The following is a 22,607-nucleotide window of genomic DNA, read 5'->3' as shown; positions in this document are numbered from 1 at the left end:
TTTTCAGTTTTACACTGGTGTGCAAATAGCAACAGTATACACAATTACAAGCAATCATTGGTACATTTGTAGTACCAACATTCATCATATATTGGTATATGTATGTATTAGGTTCAACATTTTTCTCTAATACAATTTTAATATGCACATGAAGATCATAACATGGTGCATGGTGGATGGAAGACCCAGTATGTGGAAGTATTAAGTAACTCGAGAAGTAACATATTTTTGTCAACACAATCTTGACTATAGTCTGTATTCTCATTTGGTGGGAAAATCAGAATTTTTTGAAAACGTCACTCTTGTGGGTGACTGACAAACTTTTGAACAGTATTTCTCAACTCAGATATTTTTCTTTTCTCTTTTTAAAATAAAAAGTATTTGAACAATTATTTCATATTTAAAAATCTTGTTTTAAAAAAATAATGAAAAATAAGTAAATACAACGACTGGAAAAAAGAAAGGGTTTGTTCATTATTCTCTGGGTTTGCCTGTAGACTAAGAGTGTATTTTGAATGATTAAACAATTGAATTTGAGATATCTAAAACATATCTTTGACCAATATGCTACATGCCAGTTATCCATTTCAAAACTATTTTGCAGGAAATACTGCATGTGGATGCCAAAGATAAGGGTTACAACCCAGGTCATGGTCCAAGACAGTAGAAACAGGAAGCAGTCAACAACCAGTTCCTAAAAATTACATGATTAAAAACAAGATAAGGGGGGGGGGGGGGGGGGGGGGTTGGGGGGGGTTAAGCAGAAGTTTTTAGGCTGCCTCAATATGCGATTGACTTGTGAGCTGAGAATACTTGGAAAAAACAATTGTTCAAAGGTGGCCATAGTATTCAACTGTTGTTGCCCGATTTTTGAAACAGCGCCACCAGTGGCCAGACTGAATAATCTTTTGTCTTTCTGATAACGGGCATGTGGCATATCAGAGTGTCTGCAATTCACTTTGTATGAGATCTCATGGTAATTATTGTACATAAATGCCAGATACAGTTCAAATGTAGCTCAACTAGGAGCTAATTACCTCTACACATGAAATGGTGAGCTGATTTGGTTGGTGTAAGTTTTGACTAAAAACGCAAGGTCAAAGTCAGATATATAATTAGTCTACTTCTTGGCTACAAAATAACAAATCAAACATACTGAAAGGGATCGTCTGAACTTTTGTTACAGCCTAGTATTAATGAAACTGAAAATTAGCACAACTTTGAGAAACATTGCACAACAAAAAAATATCTTGCAGGATGGAACACATTGTATGGAAAAAACAAATTCTGAAAATTTTGAAAACAAGTTGTCTGGAATCGTAGTCAGACTTATTTGAAAACTTAGTCCAACAAAATCAAAATATCGATATATTTCAGTAATGTGTGTATAAGCGAAAAGTGCAGCTACCGAAGTAAATAAAACGTGATAAAATAAATAAGATTAAAAGTTAAGACATTGCAATGTGGTCAACAAAATACAGCTTAAACTATTGTAACAAGTTGAAGATGCAAAAAGGTTTAATAATAGACTTCTGAACACCAAGCATCATTTTGGGAAACTTGACGGTAAAAACTGATCAAAATAGAGGAACGACAAGACTGTCTGTGAATTGTATATGCATGCCTTAAAGGCCCATGTCAGATTGGGATTACAATCTTAGCGTTAAAAAAGCAGTTGGTCGGACAGAGCTATAGAAAAAAGTTAGACCTGAACAGAATAATCCTATGTAATCCTTGTGGTGCCACTGATAAGATAACACTAATGTGAGAACCTGGGATTGAATCATGAGCCTTTAAAGGTCCATATAGGATTAGGAGCAACATTTGTGAGAAGAACAGTTGTTTAGTAGAGCTATAGAAAATGTTGATCCAGAACAAAAGAATGATCCTCTCTAATCCTTGTGGTTCCTCTGATATGACAGCACTAATGTGAGAACCTGGGATTGAATCATGAGCCTTTAAAGGTCCATACAGGATTAGGAGTAAAATTTGTGAGAAGAACAGTTGTTTAGTAGAGCTATTGATCCAGAACAAAATGATCCTATCTATTCCTTGTGACTCCACAAATATAAGATAACAGTAATATGAGAACCTAGGATTGAATCATGGGCCTTTAAGTCAGAAAACTGTGACTACTAAACTTCAAAGATTACAACTCAGTAGGAAAATATGAAATCATCTGACAAATGGATTGATTCTTTTCATAATCCTGTATCAGCTAAGTTCATATACAAGTTTTTCACATAATTCAAGGGAAAAAACAGAAAGAACCTACAAAATTTTCATTATTTTTGCTTCTGATAATGACATACCTTTGTTTTCCTTTACACAAAATGTTCTGATTACATGAGACAACCGTTCAAACTTCGTTTTCTTCCAATGTTATGTCAGGCAATGCTTTCTACTTTTCATCGTTTCACTTTGTTTTCAAACTGTTCCAAAATCACACTTTAAAACAAAATTCCATGTATTAAAACTTACGCCGTTCTCATCTGTATAATCCCTTTGGTTGTGAATAAATAAATAAATAACATGAGTTGATATCGCTATAAATAACAAACAAACAAACAAACAAACAAACAAAATAGAGTTCTACTAATCTGATACAGTGAGTCAGTAACAAACCAATTCTAAAATTTCTTTACCTGCTAATGTTTGTCAGTAAATTTTGCAGTTTAAGCAGCTCATGGTAAATCAAATCATAACACGCTATCAAGATAGTTCACGATTAGATTATTTTCATGTAAGATACTACAATTTCATTGTTTTGAGTGAAATTACCAGTAAATGCTAAAAACCAAACCAAAGACTTCCATTGTACATGACAATTAATATAACAGATAGATTTGTGGGTATATCAGAGAACACATGAATAGACTTTTAACATTGATATATGTACACACAGTATGTACACATTAACTCATGTACACATGGTATGTACATATTAACTCATGTACACACAGTATGTACACATTAACTCTTGTACACATGGTATGTACACATTAACTCATATGTATGCAGAGTATGTGTACATAACTCATGTGTGCACATGTTTGGTACACATTATCTATGTACACATTGTATGTACAATGTATCAGAGCACACATGGATAGACTTTACATTAACATATGTACACATAGTATGTACACATTATCTCAAGTACACATGGTACGTAAAATGATGGGTAGACTTTACATTAATATATGTGCATACAGTATGTACACATTAACACTTGTACACATGGTATGTACACATTAACTCATGTGTACATATTAAACTCATGTACGCATGGAATGTAAACTTCTATTAAGTTACATACACACAGTATAGAGAAAGAAATTAACTTAAGTACACATGACTATGTACACATAACAATGTCAAGTTATATATATATGGACACTATCATGTGTCCATACGAAGTCAAGATATTCGCACATATAATGTGCACATTAAGAGAATGACATTGAGTTATAATGCACATAGTATGTACACATAGAAAATCAAACTATTCAACTTATATACACAGTACATGTATAGCAATCATTCCTAGACAGATAATATGGTATTTTTTAAATACAAATTGTAACATACTACATGAAAACCCTGAGTTGAGAAAGAAAGCAACACATTATGCTTGCAAACAGTAAATATGGTTTGTTTTCATGGGGTCAGAGGTCAGCTATTGCAATTGCACAATGTATCCAGAGATCTCAAATTTTACATATCATATATGACCCCTGTAATTGAGGGTCTGAAACCCCATAGTGTAAAATAAAGAGTCAGCGATATCTTATAATTCTGTACTTGAGAGTGCTCATAAGACAAATTGATAATTTGGACACTATTTGATAATTTTGTCAGCATGAGCATGATCAGTTAATTCTTTACTCCACTGACTGTGTTGTGGCATTATAGAGGCTGTGTGTAACTACTACATTAGTTTAACATCACCCGTTTGAATATAAAAAGTTTGAACACAATAGTACAGCCAAAAAGACAACAGTGTACAATTTTCGAGAGTTCTGGCCCATCTTTGGAAGAGATTTACTTAACTGATATTACACAGAATAAGATGCAGTCATCTCTACTATAAAATAAATGCCGTTAATTAATGACAGAACCAAGTAAGTAGTAAAATCTTCCAACTATAACTAAAGGTTTAGCCGATTATTAAGAACACCTCTACTCTACTTTGCATTTCTAACTCTACTAAAATTCATGGGATGCCATTTAATATACTAAAGAATGAGTCCAGCTCATCAAAAAACTGTTTCTTCAGTCAAGAACATTCTCCTGGAATCTTTAATATGTTGAAAAGGAGATATAGAATATATATGAAACTGAAGAAGATAATCTAAAATAAGTTACAATTATAGTTTTAAAAAAATATCTGTCTGTGAACATAAGGTGTTATTCCATTTTGAGAAGAGTTGTTTTATCATTTATTTAAGGTATTTTGATCTCAGAGATGAACTACTGCATTGGTTACATGCTACTACCAAACTAAAGAGAGTGTAGAGTTTCAATTAGGCGACATGATATTTTTACTTCTCATGTGTTGTTACGAATTACACAAAAAAAAAACCCACTGAGAGTGCCCATGTATACAAAATGATACATTTTATCTTACTTTGAATACAAATCAACATCGTTGTTGGATGAGTCAAACACAAAATTGTTTATTTGTGTTCCCAGTGAGTTAAAATGTAACATTTTATGTGCATGAGTGCTATCACTGTCTGTATTTTGTTTGTGTAATTTGTAACAAAAAACATGTCAGATATAAAAAACGTGTCATATAAAAAACAACATTGTATCACCTGATTAAAACTCTATACCCTCTCTAGTTTGGTAGTATCATGAAGTGACATTCCTCCTCCTTTGTGAAACTTTACCTCAAATGTATGAAATAACTCACATTCACGTCAAACACATCGGTACACCAGTATCACACTTTGTCATGAACTTTCCTTCCCCACAACATCAAACATAAATGTTAATAAAAAACCAAGGCTGAGACCATATCCATTTCAAGATGCCAAAGTCTTTCTATCTTGCTATTAAACAAGTAGCTGACCGCCAAGCTATTGTTTATAGCGTTGAATTCTGCAAGTCTAGAGAAATAGAGGCCCATCAAGCTGTCTTTTTTGTGTTATTTGCATACATATACTTTTTTTTACAATTAGTTATTAGCTAGGCCTAAAAAATTGAGTGGTTCCGATTACGTTGTGTTCAATTTTAGAATAAGTAGATTTTATTTTGATGCTTTTTTTTCGTATGTGAGTGTCTGGTTCAGGTTTATTTCTTCCCATCAGATGTACAGCCATTATTATTGGAAGAAAAGTTTTATGTTGTCTTTTTAAGTTGATGTCAGTTTCCGCATCCACTATTTCTAGCAAGACTTCACAATTTTTGTGTCTTTTTTCTCTCCAAAATGTGTAAAAAAAAGTTTAAGATCGGCAGTGTAAAACTTGGTGGGGTTGGTTAACCAGAACCAAACAATTTTTTTTAAGGCCCAAGCTTTGGAAATTCAAGCAAGTTCGACTATAGACCCAAATGACTATACAATAGTGTCTGCCCTAACCTATCCTAACCCTAAAAGTTTCAGATTTTTTTATTTCATATTTATTCACAAATTAACGATTTAAAAGTTTGAGAGAAATCTTACACTTTAAAAAATAAAAATAATAAAAATACTGGCATAAATTATTTGTGTCAGTATGTTATTGTTAGAAAAATAAAGTGTCATCTTATCAGATGCTCTTCTCCTCCCCCCAACTTTTTATCCCCCCACCCCCTGCCTCCCATTATTACTTTTGTCTAAAAGCCAATGGCATGCACCTCAAAGCATCTACCTGTAACTCCTCAGTAAAACCTATAGTGTGGTATCCTAAATGTCCATTTATTGTATGAAACCATGACAACCTGCTTTGACCTTTGACCTAAACACATACACCACATTTCAGTCAGCACTGTTCGCAGAGGTGATCATAGTGCATCAGCATGATGGATGGGAAGCGAGTCAAACAGAGGGAATTTGTTATTTTTGCTTCTTGTACATGATGCATCATACAGAGAAACTCCTGGTTGAAACTGTCTCGGTGATATCAACGCAGGAATTTGCGACCAATAGGCTGTATCTTACACTACCTGTATGTCAATAGATATATCCAACCAAAGTATTAAAAATTACATTTAGGATTACAAAAAAGTGGCAGTAAGTTTAAAACTTTAAATATATACCTTTCATTTTACTGTGACGACTTCAAACAGTTCAGAAGATGTTTTCTTCTCCTTCAACTGACTCTGAATCTCAGACAGTCTTTTGGTTTCCATGTAAATTGATAGGGTATTTTGGGTGAAATATTTTCATTGCTGGGTGAAGAAGTGGTTTAAGTGAGCATCCTATGTCAAAATATTACGTATGGAAATGAGTTAAACTTTCAATTGATATCATCAAATATATTAACAACTTTGTACTGGCCCTGTGTTATTTACACCTAATTATTACATTGTCTGTGACCTTTGACCTTGTTTCTTACAGGTTTTGTCAATGTTTTGTAATTTTGACAACTGAGGATACCAATAGAGCTTGAGGAAGAAACTACCCTCAAGTAAAACTATGTAAAAGTTTGTTTAGCGCCCTCTGTGGTGTACATATCTACATGCAAATGCCTTTTGTTTTTAACAGTAAATGTGTTCATCTTGCATATTCTTACATTTTTATCCATGGAATGGACTTCAGATTGTCGACAGTCACCCTCTGTTACCATGTTCAGTCATGTTCACTATCATGCATGATCACTATTAATCTTCAAATATTCATGGCTTGGTAACCTTGGTAACAGTAATGGAAACCTGCAATCAGAGAGGTGGGTGGTGATGCATTTTCTTGATCCTCATGGGTTCATCTCATTCGACACATGGATACATGTCTCTGTAATCTGGACACTGAGTTGCTGTAGATTCCTTATGGTGAACACTCTCCATGTTGACAAGTTTTCATTGTCGCCATGGATACACGGCATGGCACCAGACTTTCCTATTGCCATGGGTAGACTAGCCATGACTACTTTGCATTGGTGACAGATTTTGACTGTTGCTATGGTTACTTAGCATGCCAGCAGACTTCACATGGCCATGGTTACATGATACGATATACAGGATACTGCATTTTCGCAATGGCTACTTTGCATGGTGACAGACTTTCAGTGTTGCCATGGGTACTTGTCATCTGACAGATTTCCAATGTTGCCATAGATAATATGACATGCTAAAAGATTCTGAATCCAAACAGCTGCTTAGCACAGATTTGCACTGTTCTAACAGACACATGGCAGTCATATTCCTCATATATATACACATCTTGCAGACAACATTGTCACCATTCACTACCTGATTCTTCCATCACTTTTAATAGGTCCTAGTTCTGACTTGGGATCTGGAGACCTGGTACTCCAGTCTGTGTTATAGCACTGTTTAACAACAGAACAAGATGCAGTCTGATCTATACTCCTAACAGGTTTAGTTACACAAAGATCAAAAACTCTCCAGAACTTACTAACGAGTGAATCAATCCACTCAGTCAATTCAAAACCTGTCTTGTGACTATTTGCCTCAGCTAAATCTAAGGCTGCACTTTTTGCGTCTCTGGAGAGTTCGTCAATTCCAAGATGACTCTTTTCATTGGGTGTATACACATTCCCAGGTGGTCCATTATGTTTTGTTCTAGTCTCACTTTCTGTCATTGGCTGCATATTATTGACAGCCAATGGGAGAATAAGAAAATTTGTCTGTGCGACCACCTGTTGATTGTATATCATTTTGAGGACCCACTTTCCTGGTCGGAGAGGTTTGTAAAACTCAGTTTTATAATAAACTATTTCTGCATCTGCTTCTAGATTGACATCATGGACTTCCACTACCTGGTCTACAGGATCAAGCCACATCAAGGTTACGGGAAACAGTTCTCCTTGAATCATCCGTAAAAGAACACGAGGTTCGTCATACGGTCCCATCAAACCTCCAAAGTTACGGAAGACTCTTTCCTTCAGGTCATAATCATTGCTCACCTACAAAGGTTGACAAAAAAAAAACAGATTAAAAAGTTAAAATTTCTCTTTATAATCTGATCTAGATAACTAAAAACCATTTTTTTTCTTCTACATGTACAGTACATTCCCTGATAAGTTGACAGTTCAATGTCAAAGTTGCAAGCCATCCTGGATAAATAGCCTCTGATCAATCAAGTTTTTCGTTTGTATGGATTCTTCTTCCTGAACTTACAGTGAGGAAGTGCTGTCTTTCTTTGATGGTTAGAAATAGATATGTGCCTTTAATACAGAGATTTGATGACTGCAAGATACAGTCAGGAATGGTACTACGCCATGTACTCTGTTATTAAAATTACAGTCCAGGGTGTGATACAACTTATAACACTGAAGTAAAGCGCTTTCTCTCTGTGCTACACCAATTTATAGCATTCATATCAAGTGTAAAAGTATACTGTTTCAATTGGTTTATTTACAAGGCCAGCATGTGGCCTTTGAATGTGATCAATTAGCAAATAAAACAGTATACTTTTATACTTGATATGGATGCTATAAACAATTGTGGTACATACAGAAAATGCTTTACTTTGGTGGTATGGGTTGTACTTGATATGGATGCTATAAACGATTGTGGTACATATAGAAAATGCTTTACTTTGGTGTTATGGGTTGGAATGTTGTTAATACCAGTATGTATGGATGGATAGGTTACTCAATCAGTTACATGTATAGTGACATTTGAGTATGGGGGGGGGGGGGGGGGGCAGGAAAGGTAACTTACGGTGATAGCAATTTGGGCAGGTGGAATTGTAAAATTCTAAGGCGATAACAATGTGTGTGTATGAAGGGGTAACTTTTGACGTGGGGGTGTTAACTCTTGAAGTGTTAGTAATGTGTGTGGGTGGGAGGGGTGACTTGAGTTGACAGCAATAAGTGGAGGTGAGACGTTATCTCTGAAGGAAATATCTATATGGGTGGGTGGGAGGGGTAACTCTTAAAGCATGATGGCAACGTATGTGGGTGGGAGGGGTATTACTATCAAGATGTGATAGTAGTGTATGTGGGTGGGAGGGGTATTACTCTCACAGCATGATAGTGATGTTCATGGGTGGGAGGGGTATTACCCTCAAGGCATGATAGCGATGTGCATGGGTGGGAGGGGTAACTTTCAGAGCATTTGTATCTCAAAGTAAACTCAAGATATGTTATATACTTGACTTGAATATCAAATTAATTATACATCAGTTTGGTCAATGATAATATTTCACTATACCGTAGCTTGTAAATTTCAACTTGATGACTGATATGTGATTCATAAAACATTTCAACAAACTCAAATATATGATAATTTTCAATACCAGCAATCTAATTATATATGGTACTCCATTACAGTGAGACTGGAATCGATACTGACAGGTCTAAACCTGTCCAACAAAAAAACCATGACTGGTTGATGTGTTCAAGACAATTTATGATGCTGTTATCAATTACTGTCATGTTTGGTAAGCCACTACTAGAAATCTTCTAAATCACCATTCATAAAATACTTTTAAAAAACTGAAGATGAGATTTAGATTGCATCACATTTTCTGACACATTTGTATCAAGTTGATTCTATATCATAATTATTGCCATAGTTTTGCAGTCACTTGTTTTGAGCTAAATTTGCAAAAAATTTCATGTCAAACAAAAACACTGGAAGAGAACAAGATTTATGTTAAACTTGCCTCAAGTGACAGCACTCTGCCAGCTGGTCCGATTGGGTTCACAACCTGGAACTGTTTCTGAGGAACCAACCAAGTTTCAAACCAATCTTTTTGCCCTGTTCGTGACATTCCTTCATAGGTTATCAACAAACCCTGAAAATCGTCCGCTCGGAAATACATATCAACTTCTATAGGAGCCATGTTGAAAGCATAGATGCATCCTTCACGATATCCAACACTTTCGATGGAAGCACGGAAGCTCTCAGTTGCCAGCCGAATCAAAGCCTGGTAGTAGGTCCAGAACACATCGGATACATCAGAACGGCCTTCGTCCACATGGTACAAGTTCTGCCAGTAGGAGTCAAATCCTGGCGTTCCGATGAGATAGTCTCCATACAGCCAGTTATCCAGCTGATTGATTGCCTCTTGGTTGATAACTGGTTCAAATTTCCTGGCAAAGAATGCTGGTCTTGTGGTCTATAACATGAAAAATATATGTATCAATTAAGAAAGAAAGTTTTGAAATAATTCTACGACAGTTTTCTTTTCTCACAACCAAAATTTAACATTCATTGGAACTTAATGTGTGGTGACTCACAAGATATCATTGTTTCATCATTCGATCAACAACAAATCACTTCAGTCTTATGGGGTAGAAGACACGCTGATAAAAAAAATTTTGAGTATAACTTCCATACCTTGACTTTAGCTAGATCTTCTGGTTTAAAATCATTAGGTGAGCATCCACACCAGTCTACTATTTTCTTATACTGACACTGACATCCTAGTTTCCTTTTCCAGTTGGTGACTCGGAGGTTGTTATCGACCATAGTCTCACACAATTCACAGTTTTCTAACACTGTGTGGAAGAAAGACTGAAAACAAGAAAATAAAGTTAGTATGCAACAAGAAACAAATTATCTAAACTATAAATGACATACATGTATCAAAAATGTGACTTTTAATAACTTTACGAGGACCTTTGAAATTGTCACAGCATACATTTATGTTTGCCATTGTGTATATTACAACACAGAGGGCGCCATTTATTATGGCTGTATATTGAGGTACTGTAACAGTATTGGTTTCATGTACCTGCTTCCTATGGTTAAAGATTTGGAAAAGTTACAGTGAAAGACCACTTGGAAATATAAAGGAGTGGATGAAGGTGTAAATGCAATTATGAATATATGCATGTAAACACACACTCACAGCACAACTTTCTGACAAAGTGACAGAAAGACATACATATTGGTCCAGGTCAGTGTGTTTCAGGTGGGTAAAAAAATACAATAGCTGTGTTTTAGGAATGATAACAATTAGACATAAAACCCACCTCTTTGCAAAGTAATGTGCTTTGGGTGTGTTTTGGGTGCTTACTCACTTGTACCTCACATGCGTATGATTTTGTTAGGGTACAAACACATTATTCAAACATATATAGACAACACAGATGCAGATGCAAATATGCACACACACACACATGCATGCATACACATATGCACGCATGTGCCAACCCACACCCATGCACACCCACGCATACATACAAACACGCATACACACACACACACACACATACACACATACACACACACACACACACACACACACACACACACACACACACACACACACACACACACACACACACACACACACACACACACACACACACACACACACACACACACACACACACACAAACTCACCTCAGCCGGCAGCAGAGTATACTTATAAAACTTTTTAAGTCCATTGATGAGGGGGTCATTTGAAGTGATAAGATATTCACAATAATGTCTATTGAGAGCTATCCAATCTGACCCTCCATCGATAGCGATACCTTTTGGTAGTTTTCTGTCTCCTAGTCTCCACATGTGATTATCACACTCTAAGAATGTCCTGTCTAAACCTTGCTTTCTGATGAACCTAAGTTAAATATCAAAACATAAAAATATAGTCATTTTGTCAATTTATATCAGGAGAAAGTATGTCACACGTACTGCCTGGTCATACTGTGTCAATAAACCTGGTATAAATTTCAAAATTTTCCATCCTCTTGTTTTAGGTTCATTATACCATGCATGAGCCAAGTTAAACAAAAAATATGGAATACATCCTCTGGTTGTTCTGCATCATGACATCGCACATCTATGTCACGACAATGTGTGTCTACAACACTGGTCCTGCTGTGTTCAAAATATGAGTTCAAACTTTCAAAATTGCTATTACTTTCCTCAATATTTCTTTGATATTACAGGTGCTGGTATAATCATGCTATTCTCCAATATTTTTCTTCATTCAGCTGGAAAATATCCTTGACCTAAGGGTTGTCACTACTTGTCTAGTGACTTGTGGTGACAAAGGCCCCTTAGGTTACTCATATTTTCCTTGGCTTAACAAAAGAAAAATATTGAGGAATATTATACAATTACCATTATAGTAGTTTTTCACTGGAAAGTGACCAACCTCATTGAACTTTATGCTTTGAAACGTACATGTAGTTTTTTATTTCACATATCACATCTTCAGATAAAAGTTTATCATAAATCAAACTTTACAAAATCCTCCATAAATTTCAAGGGTTTGTCTGTGAAATTCATCGTCATTATATTCATATCTAATTCAACAAGCAATTTGTTCATCTCCTTTTTTTCATCAGATAAGATCTGATACATAAGTTTAAAACCAGGCACAATTCAGCATCAGCTGACACTGAGGAAAGTCAAAGAATAGCTGAAAGACTTACTTTGCATCATCTCTGCCGTGGGATTTCAGGAAATTAAAATTTTTATTTACAGACAGGAAAGACACTAATTGGTCATTTGTTCTGAAATAAACAAAAGTACGGTGTGTACGATTAGATTAGAGTGGTGCATAGTAAAGAGAGTAATATTATGTCAAGTTCAATGTATGTACAGTTAGAACAATGCATAGCAAAGTGAGTAACACATGCCAAGTACACTAGTACAATATAGTTGCTTCAACATCAGTGATTATAATTGTCCACATTTTAATTCCCCCAATTCAAACTGATCCTTCATAAAATCATGCAAATTAGGCTACAAACATGCAAATTAGGCTACATACAGTTTTAGCAGGTTCGAAAGTTATTGATATTGACAAACAGTCTGAGTATCAAAATTATTTGTTTTGAGTATTAAAGGAATGTTACAAAGAGGAAAGTACACATATGTATTGACTGTACATTTACATTTATATATATATAAAATAACAGACAAAAAGAAAAGGTAAAATGGCAAAGTTCCATCTCTGTTTAGTTTGATATACTTTCAGATATACACATAATGTGAAAATCACTACTCCTAGAAAATCTCAAGAATTGAAAATGAAAACTTTGCAGGCAACACCGTAACTGACTGTAATACCATGAATATAAAGACTTTGCAGGTAAAAATTGTTACAAAAATGTCAAAACCACATGCAGGCGCATTACTGACTGTGTAATCATAATAATCTTACTTGATAGGGTAATCAGATTCACTAAGATTAATAACAAAATCCCACTGCCAGTCTCTCATCTCTAGTAGATCTGCTATACATCTTAGTAACATCTGTAGTAAGCTGGCACCACCCCATATTGTAGACATCCTCCAAGGTGACACACGTACATTGGGATACCACTGGGACATCTTTGTCAGTTCTTTGTGCAGATAATCAGATCTCTGAAATTAAATTAGAATTTTTTGAGTTAGTTACTTCATGGAAACCTCTCTGTGTTTTTTTTTTGTTTGTAACTTTGTAAGTACAATAAGGGGATTTCCAGACTACTATTTTATGGCAGAATATCCCAATAGACATTTTAGCAAGCTTACTTCACATTTTGTACAAGAAATTCTACTTTGCATCATTTCTTTTTTTTTTTTTAAAGTTTATACTAATTTGAAAGTTATGAAAACAGCAGCTACAAAATTTGTTGATTATTACTTGACTTTGATAAAATGGCCATGATTCATTCCTAGGTTCTCACATTTGTGTTATCTTATCAGTGGAGTCATAAGGATTACACAGGATTATTCATTTGTCACAACACCTGCTTTTCAAAAGCTCTGCTAGATAACTCTTCGTCTCTCTTAAATTTTAACCATAAGCTGACATGGGCTTTTAACTTTGAATATTAAATAGCAGTTTATACATATATATTATGACAAGAAAGTTGTATATTTCATCTCTTTATGTGATAGTAGCTAAAAGCTGGTAATACACAAACAGCTGATTTAACATATTTACATCAGGCAACAGATGACAAATTCATAAAAAAACAGACACTTTGCGAGTGTTAAGATTTGAAAGGAAATATAACAACATTGGTTTAGACTGTGTTATTTCAACTAAATATATCATTGGAGTTAAAATTTAATAAGAAATGGGATAATAATAGTACTGGCAGGTATATCACGGTAATTTTAATAAAATTTATCATTTATGAGTATTTTCTATCAGGACACCTAAGTAATATCACATTGATTGATTCAGCTGGATTTTTTAAATTCAATTGAAAGAACACCTGATACTTTTGAAAATTACATTACGTATGTTTTTTTTTCTCTTATAAATATAAAACCTAGCTATTAATAATATTGTTATGTGCTATTGCAACTTGGCAAAGTGCCATCATTTACAGGTTCAAAAGAAAAACACAGTTTTTTGCGAATTTTCATTTTATATTAAAGTAGCATTTCTATTTTTGCATATTTTCCATTATTTTTCAATTTCTGCTACTTTTGTGAGACTCATTCTTATCAGTAAACGTAAAACTGAAAATGGTTTATTCATTTATCTATTTTCAAATTTATCATACAAAATATGTTTTATTCATCAATAACGATTTTGTTCCTTTCTACAATTTTAACGCATGATTTATTTTACTATGGCAGTCATACAGTTAATCAAATTACTTGTACAATCAAAATGATTCACTCATTCATTCAAGACAAGCTGGGTTTCTTTTTTTTCTTTCTACGATAATATAGAGGATTTCAATCTATATGAGATTTCGCTGTTACCTGAACAGTCTATCACTAGAACAAATCACTTGCTGAGATTACTGTAAACCTGGACATTTTCGCTGAAGACTTATTTTTGCTAGACAACAAAAACGTCAAAATAAGTAGTGACTAAAATGTATTCTTGTACATTAACAATGTACCAGTCTGGTAAGTGGTGATGATTAGTCTTTGAGAACTTACTGAAGACTACAAAAACACAACATTTCCTAGGTATGAAAACATGTAGTAGGTTTAGAATATTAACTTTTAGGTTAGAAGAGATGGTTTGCTATCTAAGTTGTCAAAGCCCCACTGCTGCCAAATTGATTAAAATCTGATGTAGTGTACATGGTGCGATTTCTTTTTGGCTGTTACGTTTACTGTCGTTTGTTCTTTCGTGAGCACTCCTTACATACATGATGATTCATTACAAAATCAAGACAAAAGTTTTCTTTTTTGACCCACAACAAAAAAAAATTGCCTTTCATCAGAGGGCGCACATGCTGGTCTATAACGTTGTTTAAATGGGTATCTGTTAGGATGTGATTGTTATGTTGTAGATCCATGGCACTCAACAAGAATTGCATGCTCTTCAGGGAGCATGTAAAAGTGTAATACGTAGTGCCCATTATTTATTGTTGCCATGGGTGATATTGTACAGTCTTCTAAAGCATGTGGTGGGAAAGTAAAATGTGCGTGTACCTTTGATAATTTTTTTCCAATTAGCGAAATTATTGTTTGTACCAAAATAACAGTTGAAAGCGAAATTACTTGTTTACATTGTATATAGTTTCTTTTATTATATTTACTACACTACCTTTCAATAAACGACAACAATCTGTTCCTTGTCAAAACTTTCCCACTCTCACAATAATATTCATTTCAGTCATCAATAATATTCTAAGGATCATATTTCTAACAGTTTCTTTTTTATGTTTACCAGACTTTGAGACAAATGGCTCCTGGCATACATCACATAATTATAACCTATAACATATGTTATCTATACAACAACATTTAAAAGATTTAGGTATTTGGAAACTATACCCAACTATTTTGTTTTTATCAGTAACTGTTTTATTATCGACAAACACATACATATCAAATTCTAATGATCTTATCTCTCATAGCTTCTATTTTATGTTTACCAGACTTGGAGAAGAATGGCTCCTGGCGCACACTTCGTATTGTAATATGTAACATATGTTTTCTACTAATATTGAGAGTGAAATTTAACCAAAGAATTTTAATTATGAACATTCCGCTCATCTATACCTCTGGCTGTGTTTATGTGTGTGTGTGTGTGTGTGTGGGGGGGGGGGGGTGATTTCTCTGACCAGTATAAAACTTCAAGGGGAATGTCACTGAGAAATAAAAGCATTTTCTTATTCCATGTTTCTTTAATTTATGTAGTTGAAAAAGTAGTTTTTGAATGCTGCATTCACCTCAGAACTCTACTCACCTCATCTACATGGTAGAGAGTTTTAGAACTCCACTTACCTCATCTACATGGATATAGAAATAATGATCTACATGGTAGAGAGTTTTAGAACTCCACTTACCTCATCTACATGGTAGAGAGTTTTAGAACTCTACTTACCTCATCTACATGGATATAGAAATAATGATCGACATGGTAGAGAGTTTTAGAACTCCACTTACCTCATCTACATGGATATAGAAATAATGGTCTACATGGTAGAGAGTTTTAGAACTCCACTTACCTCATCTACATGGATATAGAAATAATGGTCTACATGGTAGAGAGTTTTAGAACTCCACTTACCTCATCTACATGGATATAGAAATAATGGTCTACATGGTAGATAGTTTTAGAACTCTACTTACCTCATCTACATGGATATAGAAATAATGGTCTACATGGTAGAGAGTTTTAGAACTCCACTTACCTCATCTACATGGATATAGAAATAATGGTCTACATGGTAGATAGTTTTAGAACTCCACTTACCTCATCTACATGGATATAGAAATAATGGTCTACATGGTAGAGAGCTTTAAAGAGTCTTCTGACTTGTCTAAAAGCCCGTCCATGAACCATCACAATGAAGACAATTCTGACTGGTTTATGTATAGTTGGATCAAATCTATCTGCTCTCACTTCAACTTGAAGCATTGGTTTCCCTTCAAAGCCAAATAGAATTGTAATGTTAGGAATATCCATTAAATTGTTATATGTGGTATAAGTATTGACAGGTGTAGAACATAGACGTATACTAACATAAGTCAAAGGATGCTGACAAAGTGATTAAGTTAGCCAAACACACCATCATGGAATGAACATTTACAGATTTTTATGAAAATGCTGGTGAATCAAAACTCTCTGACAAAAATTGGGAACAAAGTGTTGATGGAGGGATGAATGGATGAAAGGATGAATGGATGATGGATGGACGGACGGACGGATGGATGGATGGATGGATGGATGGAAGGATGGATAGATGGATGTAACGGTGATTACTGATTGGATGTATGGATGGTTGAGTGAATATCTGAACAAATGGAGTTAAACCTTACCAGGTAGTGGACATAACCTTGGTAGAATCTGAGGATAAATAAGTCCTTCCTCTATACTACAGTATGTATCAGCTATTTCTTGTTTACATTTTGGTGTGGTTGCCCTTATCAAAGCCGACTGTGCGTCCTTCCCCATCTCACATCTTGCAATATAATCCTGCTGGAAAGACTTGACTTCTCCCTGATTACCAGGCTGCAACCCCACATTTTGTTTGACGTGATTGTTTCTCTGTCCATCTACATCTCTGCCACCGTTACTCAACTGTAAGCTATTTTGCTGTAAATGATCGTTACTGTTTTGTGGTTTGTTAAAATCGTCAAATAATTTATCCTCTTTGTTAGTCCTTCTTTTTGGGTTGAAATTTTTTAATGAATTATCATCATATTTTAGTTGAGTTTCTTTATTTGAGTTCACTTTGAGTTTATTTTGTAACGTTGCAGGGTGCCGCTCTTTATCCAGTGGTGTCTTCTCTCCCTGTAATAGTGAAAAAAGAAAAGAAACATTAAGCATTGCTTTTGAAATTTAATCAACTAATTAAATAATAAAAAATTCTTAAGTGTTTTCTCACATAGAATAATAAATTTGACATGCATCCCGTAAAGTCTGTATTTCTTTCCACGAACTCAAATCATAATGAACAGCGCCCTCACTAGTCCATTCAGAGAAATCTTCCAAAAACATTACTTCAAAATGCCTATTACTTTTCACACAGCTATTTTTCGTGTTAATGTTTTGTTTTGATTTCCCTCAAATATTGCAAATAAAACGTCTAATATCTAGATTTAAAATTTTCAAAATATTTCACAATCCCCTAAATTTTAATAAGTAATGGTTGCATTACTCCATAGATTTGTTATGACTAACAGATTTTCTATTTTCACTTACAGTTACCTATAAATATCCATGATAAGAGATGTTTTGAATTGCTATATAGTTCACATCGCCTTTCATGTTTACATACAGGACATAGTTTGTTTCATTCTATTTTTGTTTCAAACATAGTTGGACTGATATGTATATGCTGGGAAACTGATAGAAGATTGCATGCATTTTAACTAGTGAATACCTCATTTTAGTAGTGGGCATATATAAACATTGGAAATGATGTGTTCACTCTGTTTTTGTCTCTGCCTCTGTCTCTGTCTCCCTCTCTCTAACTCTGTCTGCCTGTCTGTCTGTCTGTCTGTCTGTCTGTTTCTCTTTCTCTCTCTGTCTCTCTGTCTCTGTCTCTGTCTGTCTGTCTGTCTGTCTGTCTGTCTCTCTGTCTGTCTGTCTCTCTGTCTCTCTCTCTCTCTCTCTCTCTCTCTCTCTCTCTCTCTCTCTCTCTCTCTCTCTCCCCCTCCAATTTAGAGTTTAAGGCACAATTATAGTAGGAAATGATGTGCTGTCATGTGAGAACTGGACTCTGAAGAAATTCTGCCTATAACCTGAATACATGATTTGAAAAGTTTTACAACAACAAAGTTCAGTCTAATAGAGACACACAGAACTGGACTCTGAAGAACCCTCAGCCTAATAACCTGAATACAATCAAGACTATGTTACAAACACATACAGATATCCAGGTTGTGACCTGTTTAGTATCAGAACACGAGTAATTTCCTGTAAACACGCAGGAATGCCATGTTTATCACTTTTAGATGAAAATGGAGAGCAGACTAGAAGTTGTTGCATGCCCACAGGCTTTTTCTAGTTTGCGTGAATTTTTCGTAAAGTTTTGCTTCCGAATAGCTGGACCTCTTCCAATTGTAAAGTACTACGAGCATTCACAAAGTATACAACAGTTAACCATTTGGAAATAGTTTAATACAAGTCTCCAGTTGTTGTCAACCTTTCATCTTTTTATACAATCCAGATGGACGGATTTATCATTTGTAAGATATACTGATGTTTGAAACTCATATGGCATGTGTACAGTATTGAACTATGATACAAAAAAGTCATGAATGTTTTGATTTGAAATTAGGAATATCATGACTTGGTCAGGGAAGTGTCAATAGTTACACATTTATATCAAGAAAGCAGCCACAGCTACGATACAATCAACATTTTACTGACAATGATGCAACTTGTAACTTTGTGTATTTATGTCAAAAGTAGAACTACCTCTGATGCTTTGGTAAAGACCTCACATCAATTTTCTGTAAATTTTTGTGGTGGATGTCAGAAAGTATACTAAGCACTTCCATCTCGACTCTTGCAAATGTCAAACATCAGATTCATACTTGTAATGACAGCGGTGTAATAAACCTCAAATTGTGTGATTGCCGTGTCAAATATGTATCAGCTCTGGCAGCATTGACACTATTGCTGGTTTGGAGATACAGTATTATACTAAGTTACAATACATAGCTAATGGTGTGGTGGTATTTATAAATCTAATCCAATCACTATCTTATCTAGACACAATCTATTACATCATGTAGACCCGAAACATCACCGATGAACAATTTCACAACAAACATTAAATTTTTATAGTTATTTTTACTTTTTATTACAGTTTTAAAATTTGGTATTTCTTTCCCTAATGATAACTATATAAAGATTTGTTGATGTACGAAATTCAACATTCTTGTTTTATAGGTTGTCAACAACATGTGCAATCACAGGATCATGTTTTCCTTGTTTACAGGCAGTATTACATGACAATAGAACGTACAAAATTACACATGGACATCAGGAAAAACCTTCCCCACATCTATCATAATTTGTATCTCATCTTTTCATCTTTTAAATGCACAGGACAATTTCAAAAAGGTATCTAATATCTGTCCATCTGATAAGAATTTTACTATTAATTTCAATCACATTAGGACTCAGCTGTTCAAGCTATAAAAGTTGGTTGTGAGACAGATGAAACGATAAGTCTCAAATCTCATAATTTGATACATTTTTGATGAGACAGCAATTATGTTGAATCTTTTAAATTATCGCTAGATAAAAAGAGCCTCTGTTCTATATACGTATCTAAAAGATGTATGGATAAGAACTTCCTATCTTCAACTACCAACTTTTGATTGTAGGTGGGAGAGTGTCTGCCTGTCTGTTGGCCTATCTCCATGGTGACATAAAATGCCTTGAATTTCTTCAGAAAATATTTAATCTTGCACAGAAATTGATTTGAGTCAATAGGTGTCTACTAGACCAATCTTTTTTAATGGTTGTTAAAAATGTCAGTCCTCAAAGGCAATCATGAAAACGTGTAAAAGTATGACATCTGTTCAATAGTATGGTGTACGGTTGAAGATTTAAACGGCACTTTAGAATTTGTATAAGAACTATAGTTCCAATACATACAAGGATCGATCAAAGAATGGATAGCATATGGTACAAGAACACAGTCAGACTTACAACAAGTACTCTATCATGTCGTATTCACGCTACTTGTATTTCAATTCAGAAAAAACCTTTAGGTACTACTTCAAAAGATTGAAAATCTTTGAATTGATTTATTTCCAACAGCCATGCATTCTTTACTAGGAACAAAATGTTAGAATTCAACAAAACTTTCTTTTATCTGCATCACAGGTCAATCCTGGGTCTATGCTCTCTCTCATGGATGAAATACCCAGTGTGTTTGATGATGTACACATGTATGTTTGTGGTTATTTTTTACAGAGGGATGAAAAAAGTCTACACGTTTTCCTGTCTTTTAACATTTTGTCTATCTTCCTAATCATATTAACAGATAATATGCTCTCAAAAGTGTCTGCTTGTAGTATTGTGGAGTGCTTGTGGTACTTCCGGGTACCAGTTGAGACCTACACTAAGTTATAGAACATCAGAACAATGTTTGGTTGTTGTTGTTTTTTCAATCTCATTTCCTGAAATCTGACAATGTTTTTTCCTTCCTTTAAGTTACATTTATGTAATTTTCTCTTAGACTGAGCGCTTGAAAAGATTGAATACTTGATGTGCATATGAGTACATGTCTAAAACTTCTATTTGCGGTCTGTCTGTCTTTCCGTCTGTATGTATGTATGTATGTATGTATGTATGTATGTATGTATGTATGTATGTATGTACGTACGTACGTACGTACGTACGTAGGTATGTATGTATGTATGTATGTATGTATGTATGTATGTATATATGTATGTATGTGTGTATGTATCTGTGTCTGTGTGAATTATTATAAAACAAATCTCTGTGTGCTTAATTACACAAAAAAATATCATTTGATTGCTGTCTTTCGTTAAAATTACTTTATTTCAATTTTACTACTAAACAATTATATAAATCACAAAAAATCTATCTCACTTCTGAAGTAGAAAGTATCACTAGGTAGAAGTCTGTCAAAATAACATTCAAACCAGTGCAGAATATCAGAAAAACTGAAGAGAGAGTATGTCAAAATAATCCTCAGAAAAAACAGCACAGAAAAACTAAGGTGAGATAGCTGGCATAGATCATCTTCTACTCAAGAAGCAATAACTGTCTAAAAGACTTTATTTGAATTAAAAAGTTCACATCTTTAGAATGCATTTTATTGTTGAGTCAAATCATTAACTAGACATCGTAGAATGACGTACATTGATATGTCACGACGGTTTACTTTTCAAACGTTGGCAAAGACAAGCTTATAAAATGAAAAGACAATCTCATCTTCAGACTCAATTATTTCAATTTGGTCAGCTGACTTTGGGATAATCATGGCAGATAAACGTGGCACAAGTTGAAGAGATTAAATTGAGGTGAAATTTAATCAGGAAAGTTGACTCAGTGCAGAATTCAAAATTGCGTTTATACAGACTGCATTGGTAATTACTTGCTCTGCTTATGTGGATATCTCTCCAGAGGTCTGCACTTTTACTGTTACATGAACTGCAATCACGTTGTCATATCCATTCAATAAAAAAAAATTCGTTTTCGTAAACACATCACTTTTAAATAAAAATTTCAACACCATTTTCTTGTAAAGGATTATTTTGATACTTTGAGTCTAAAATAAAGGAGAAGTATGGAAATATTTTAGAGAAACCAAGAATTTTTTGAAAGTTTGACTAATTTTGCCCAGGGAAAAATGGCTTCTACAGTTATGATTAAAGTATTTAGATGTCAGCCAGATTAATAATAGTGGTCACTGAGGTTGGCTTTCAACAGCATGTGTTCTGTTAGTCTCGCTTGTGTGACTTAGATTGCTAGATTCTGCCTTTTGTCATTTCCGTGCACAGCAACACAAAATATTTGCGGTATCAAATGTTGAGAAATGAGTTGAGCACAAATTTGATTTTGCAAGAAAAATTGAACACACGAAATAACAGCTTCACTCTTCAAAATGATACCACCAATTGAGTTACTCATT

General features: G+C 34.5%; 1 protein-coding gene across 1 annotated transcript in view; it reads right to left on the bottom strand.

Annotated features, from left to right (window-relative positions):
* Positions 1–7,391: 7,391 nt before the first annotated feature.
* The window catches only part of LOC144435336 (xylosyltransferase 1-like), a 92,339-nt gene continuing 77,123 nt past the window's right edge, over positions 7,392–22,607 (bottom strand). Inside the window, exons 2-9 of the mRNA XM_078123931.1 lie at positions 17,302–17,776; positions 16,736–16,908; positions 13,238–13,440; positions 12,504–12,584; positions 11,467–11,683; positions 10,456–10,632; positions 9,779–10,234; positions 7,392–8,072 (exon numbers count right to left, since the gene is read on the bottom strand). Coding sequence (XP_077980057.1) covers positions 7,392–8,072; positions 9,779–10,234; positions 10,456–10,632; positions 11,467–11,683; positions 12,504–12,584; positions 13,238–13,440; positions 16,736–16,908; positions 17,302–17,776 — 2,463 coding nt within the window. The remainder of the gene's footprint in view (positions 8,073–9,778; positions 10,235–10,455; positions 10,633–11,466; positions 11,684–12,503; positions 12,585–13,237; positions 13,441–16,735; positions 16,909–17,301; positions 17,777–22,607) is intronic.

The sequence above is a fragment of the Glandiceps talaboti genome, chromosome 5 (assembly GCF_964340395.1).
Source record: "Glandiceps talaboti chromosome 5, keGlaTala1.1, whole genome shotgun sequence".
Lineage (NCBI taxonomy): Eukaryota > Metazoa > Hemichordata > Enteropneusta > Spengelidae > Glandiceps > Glandiceps talaboti.
This window is presented reverse-complemented; position numbering and strand designations above follow the sequence as displayed.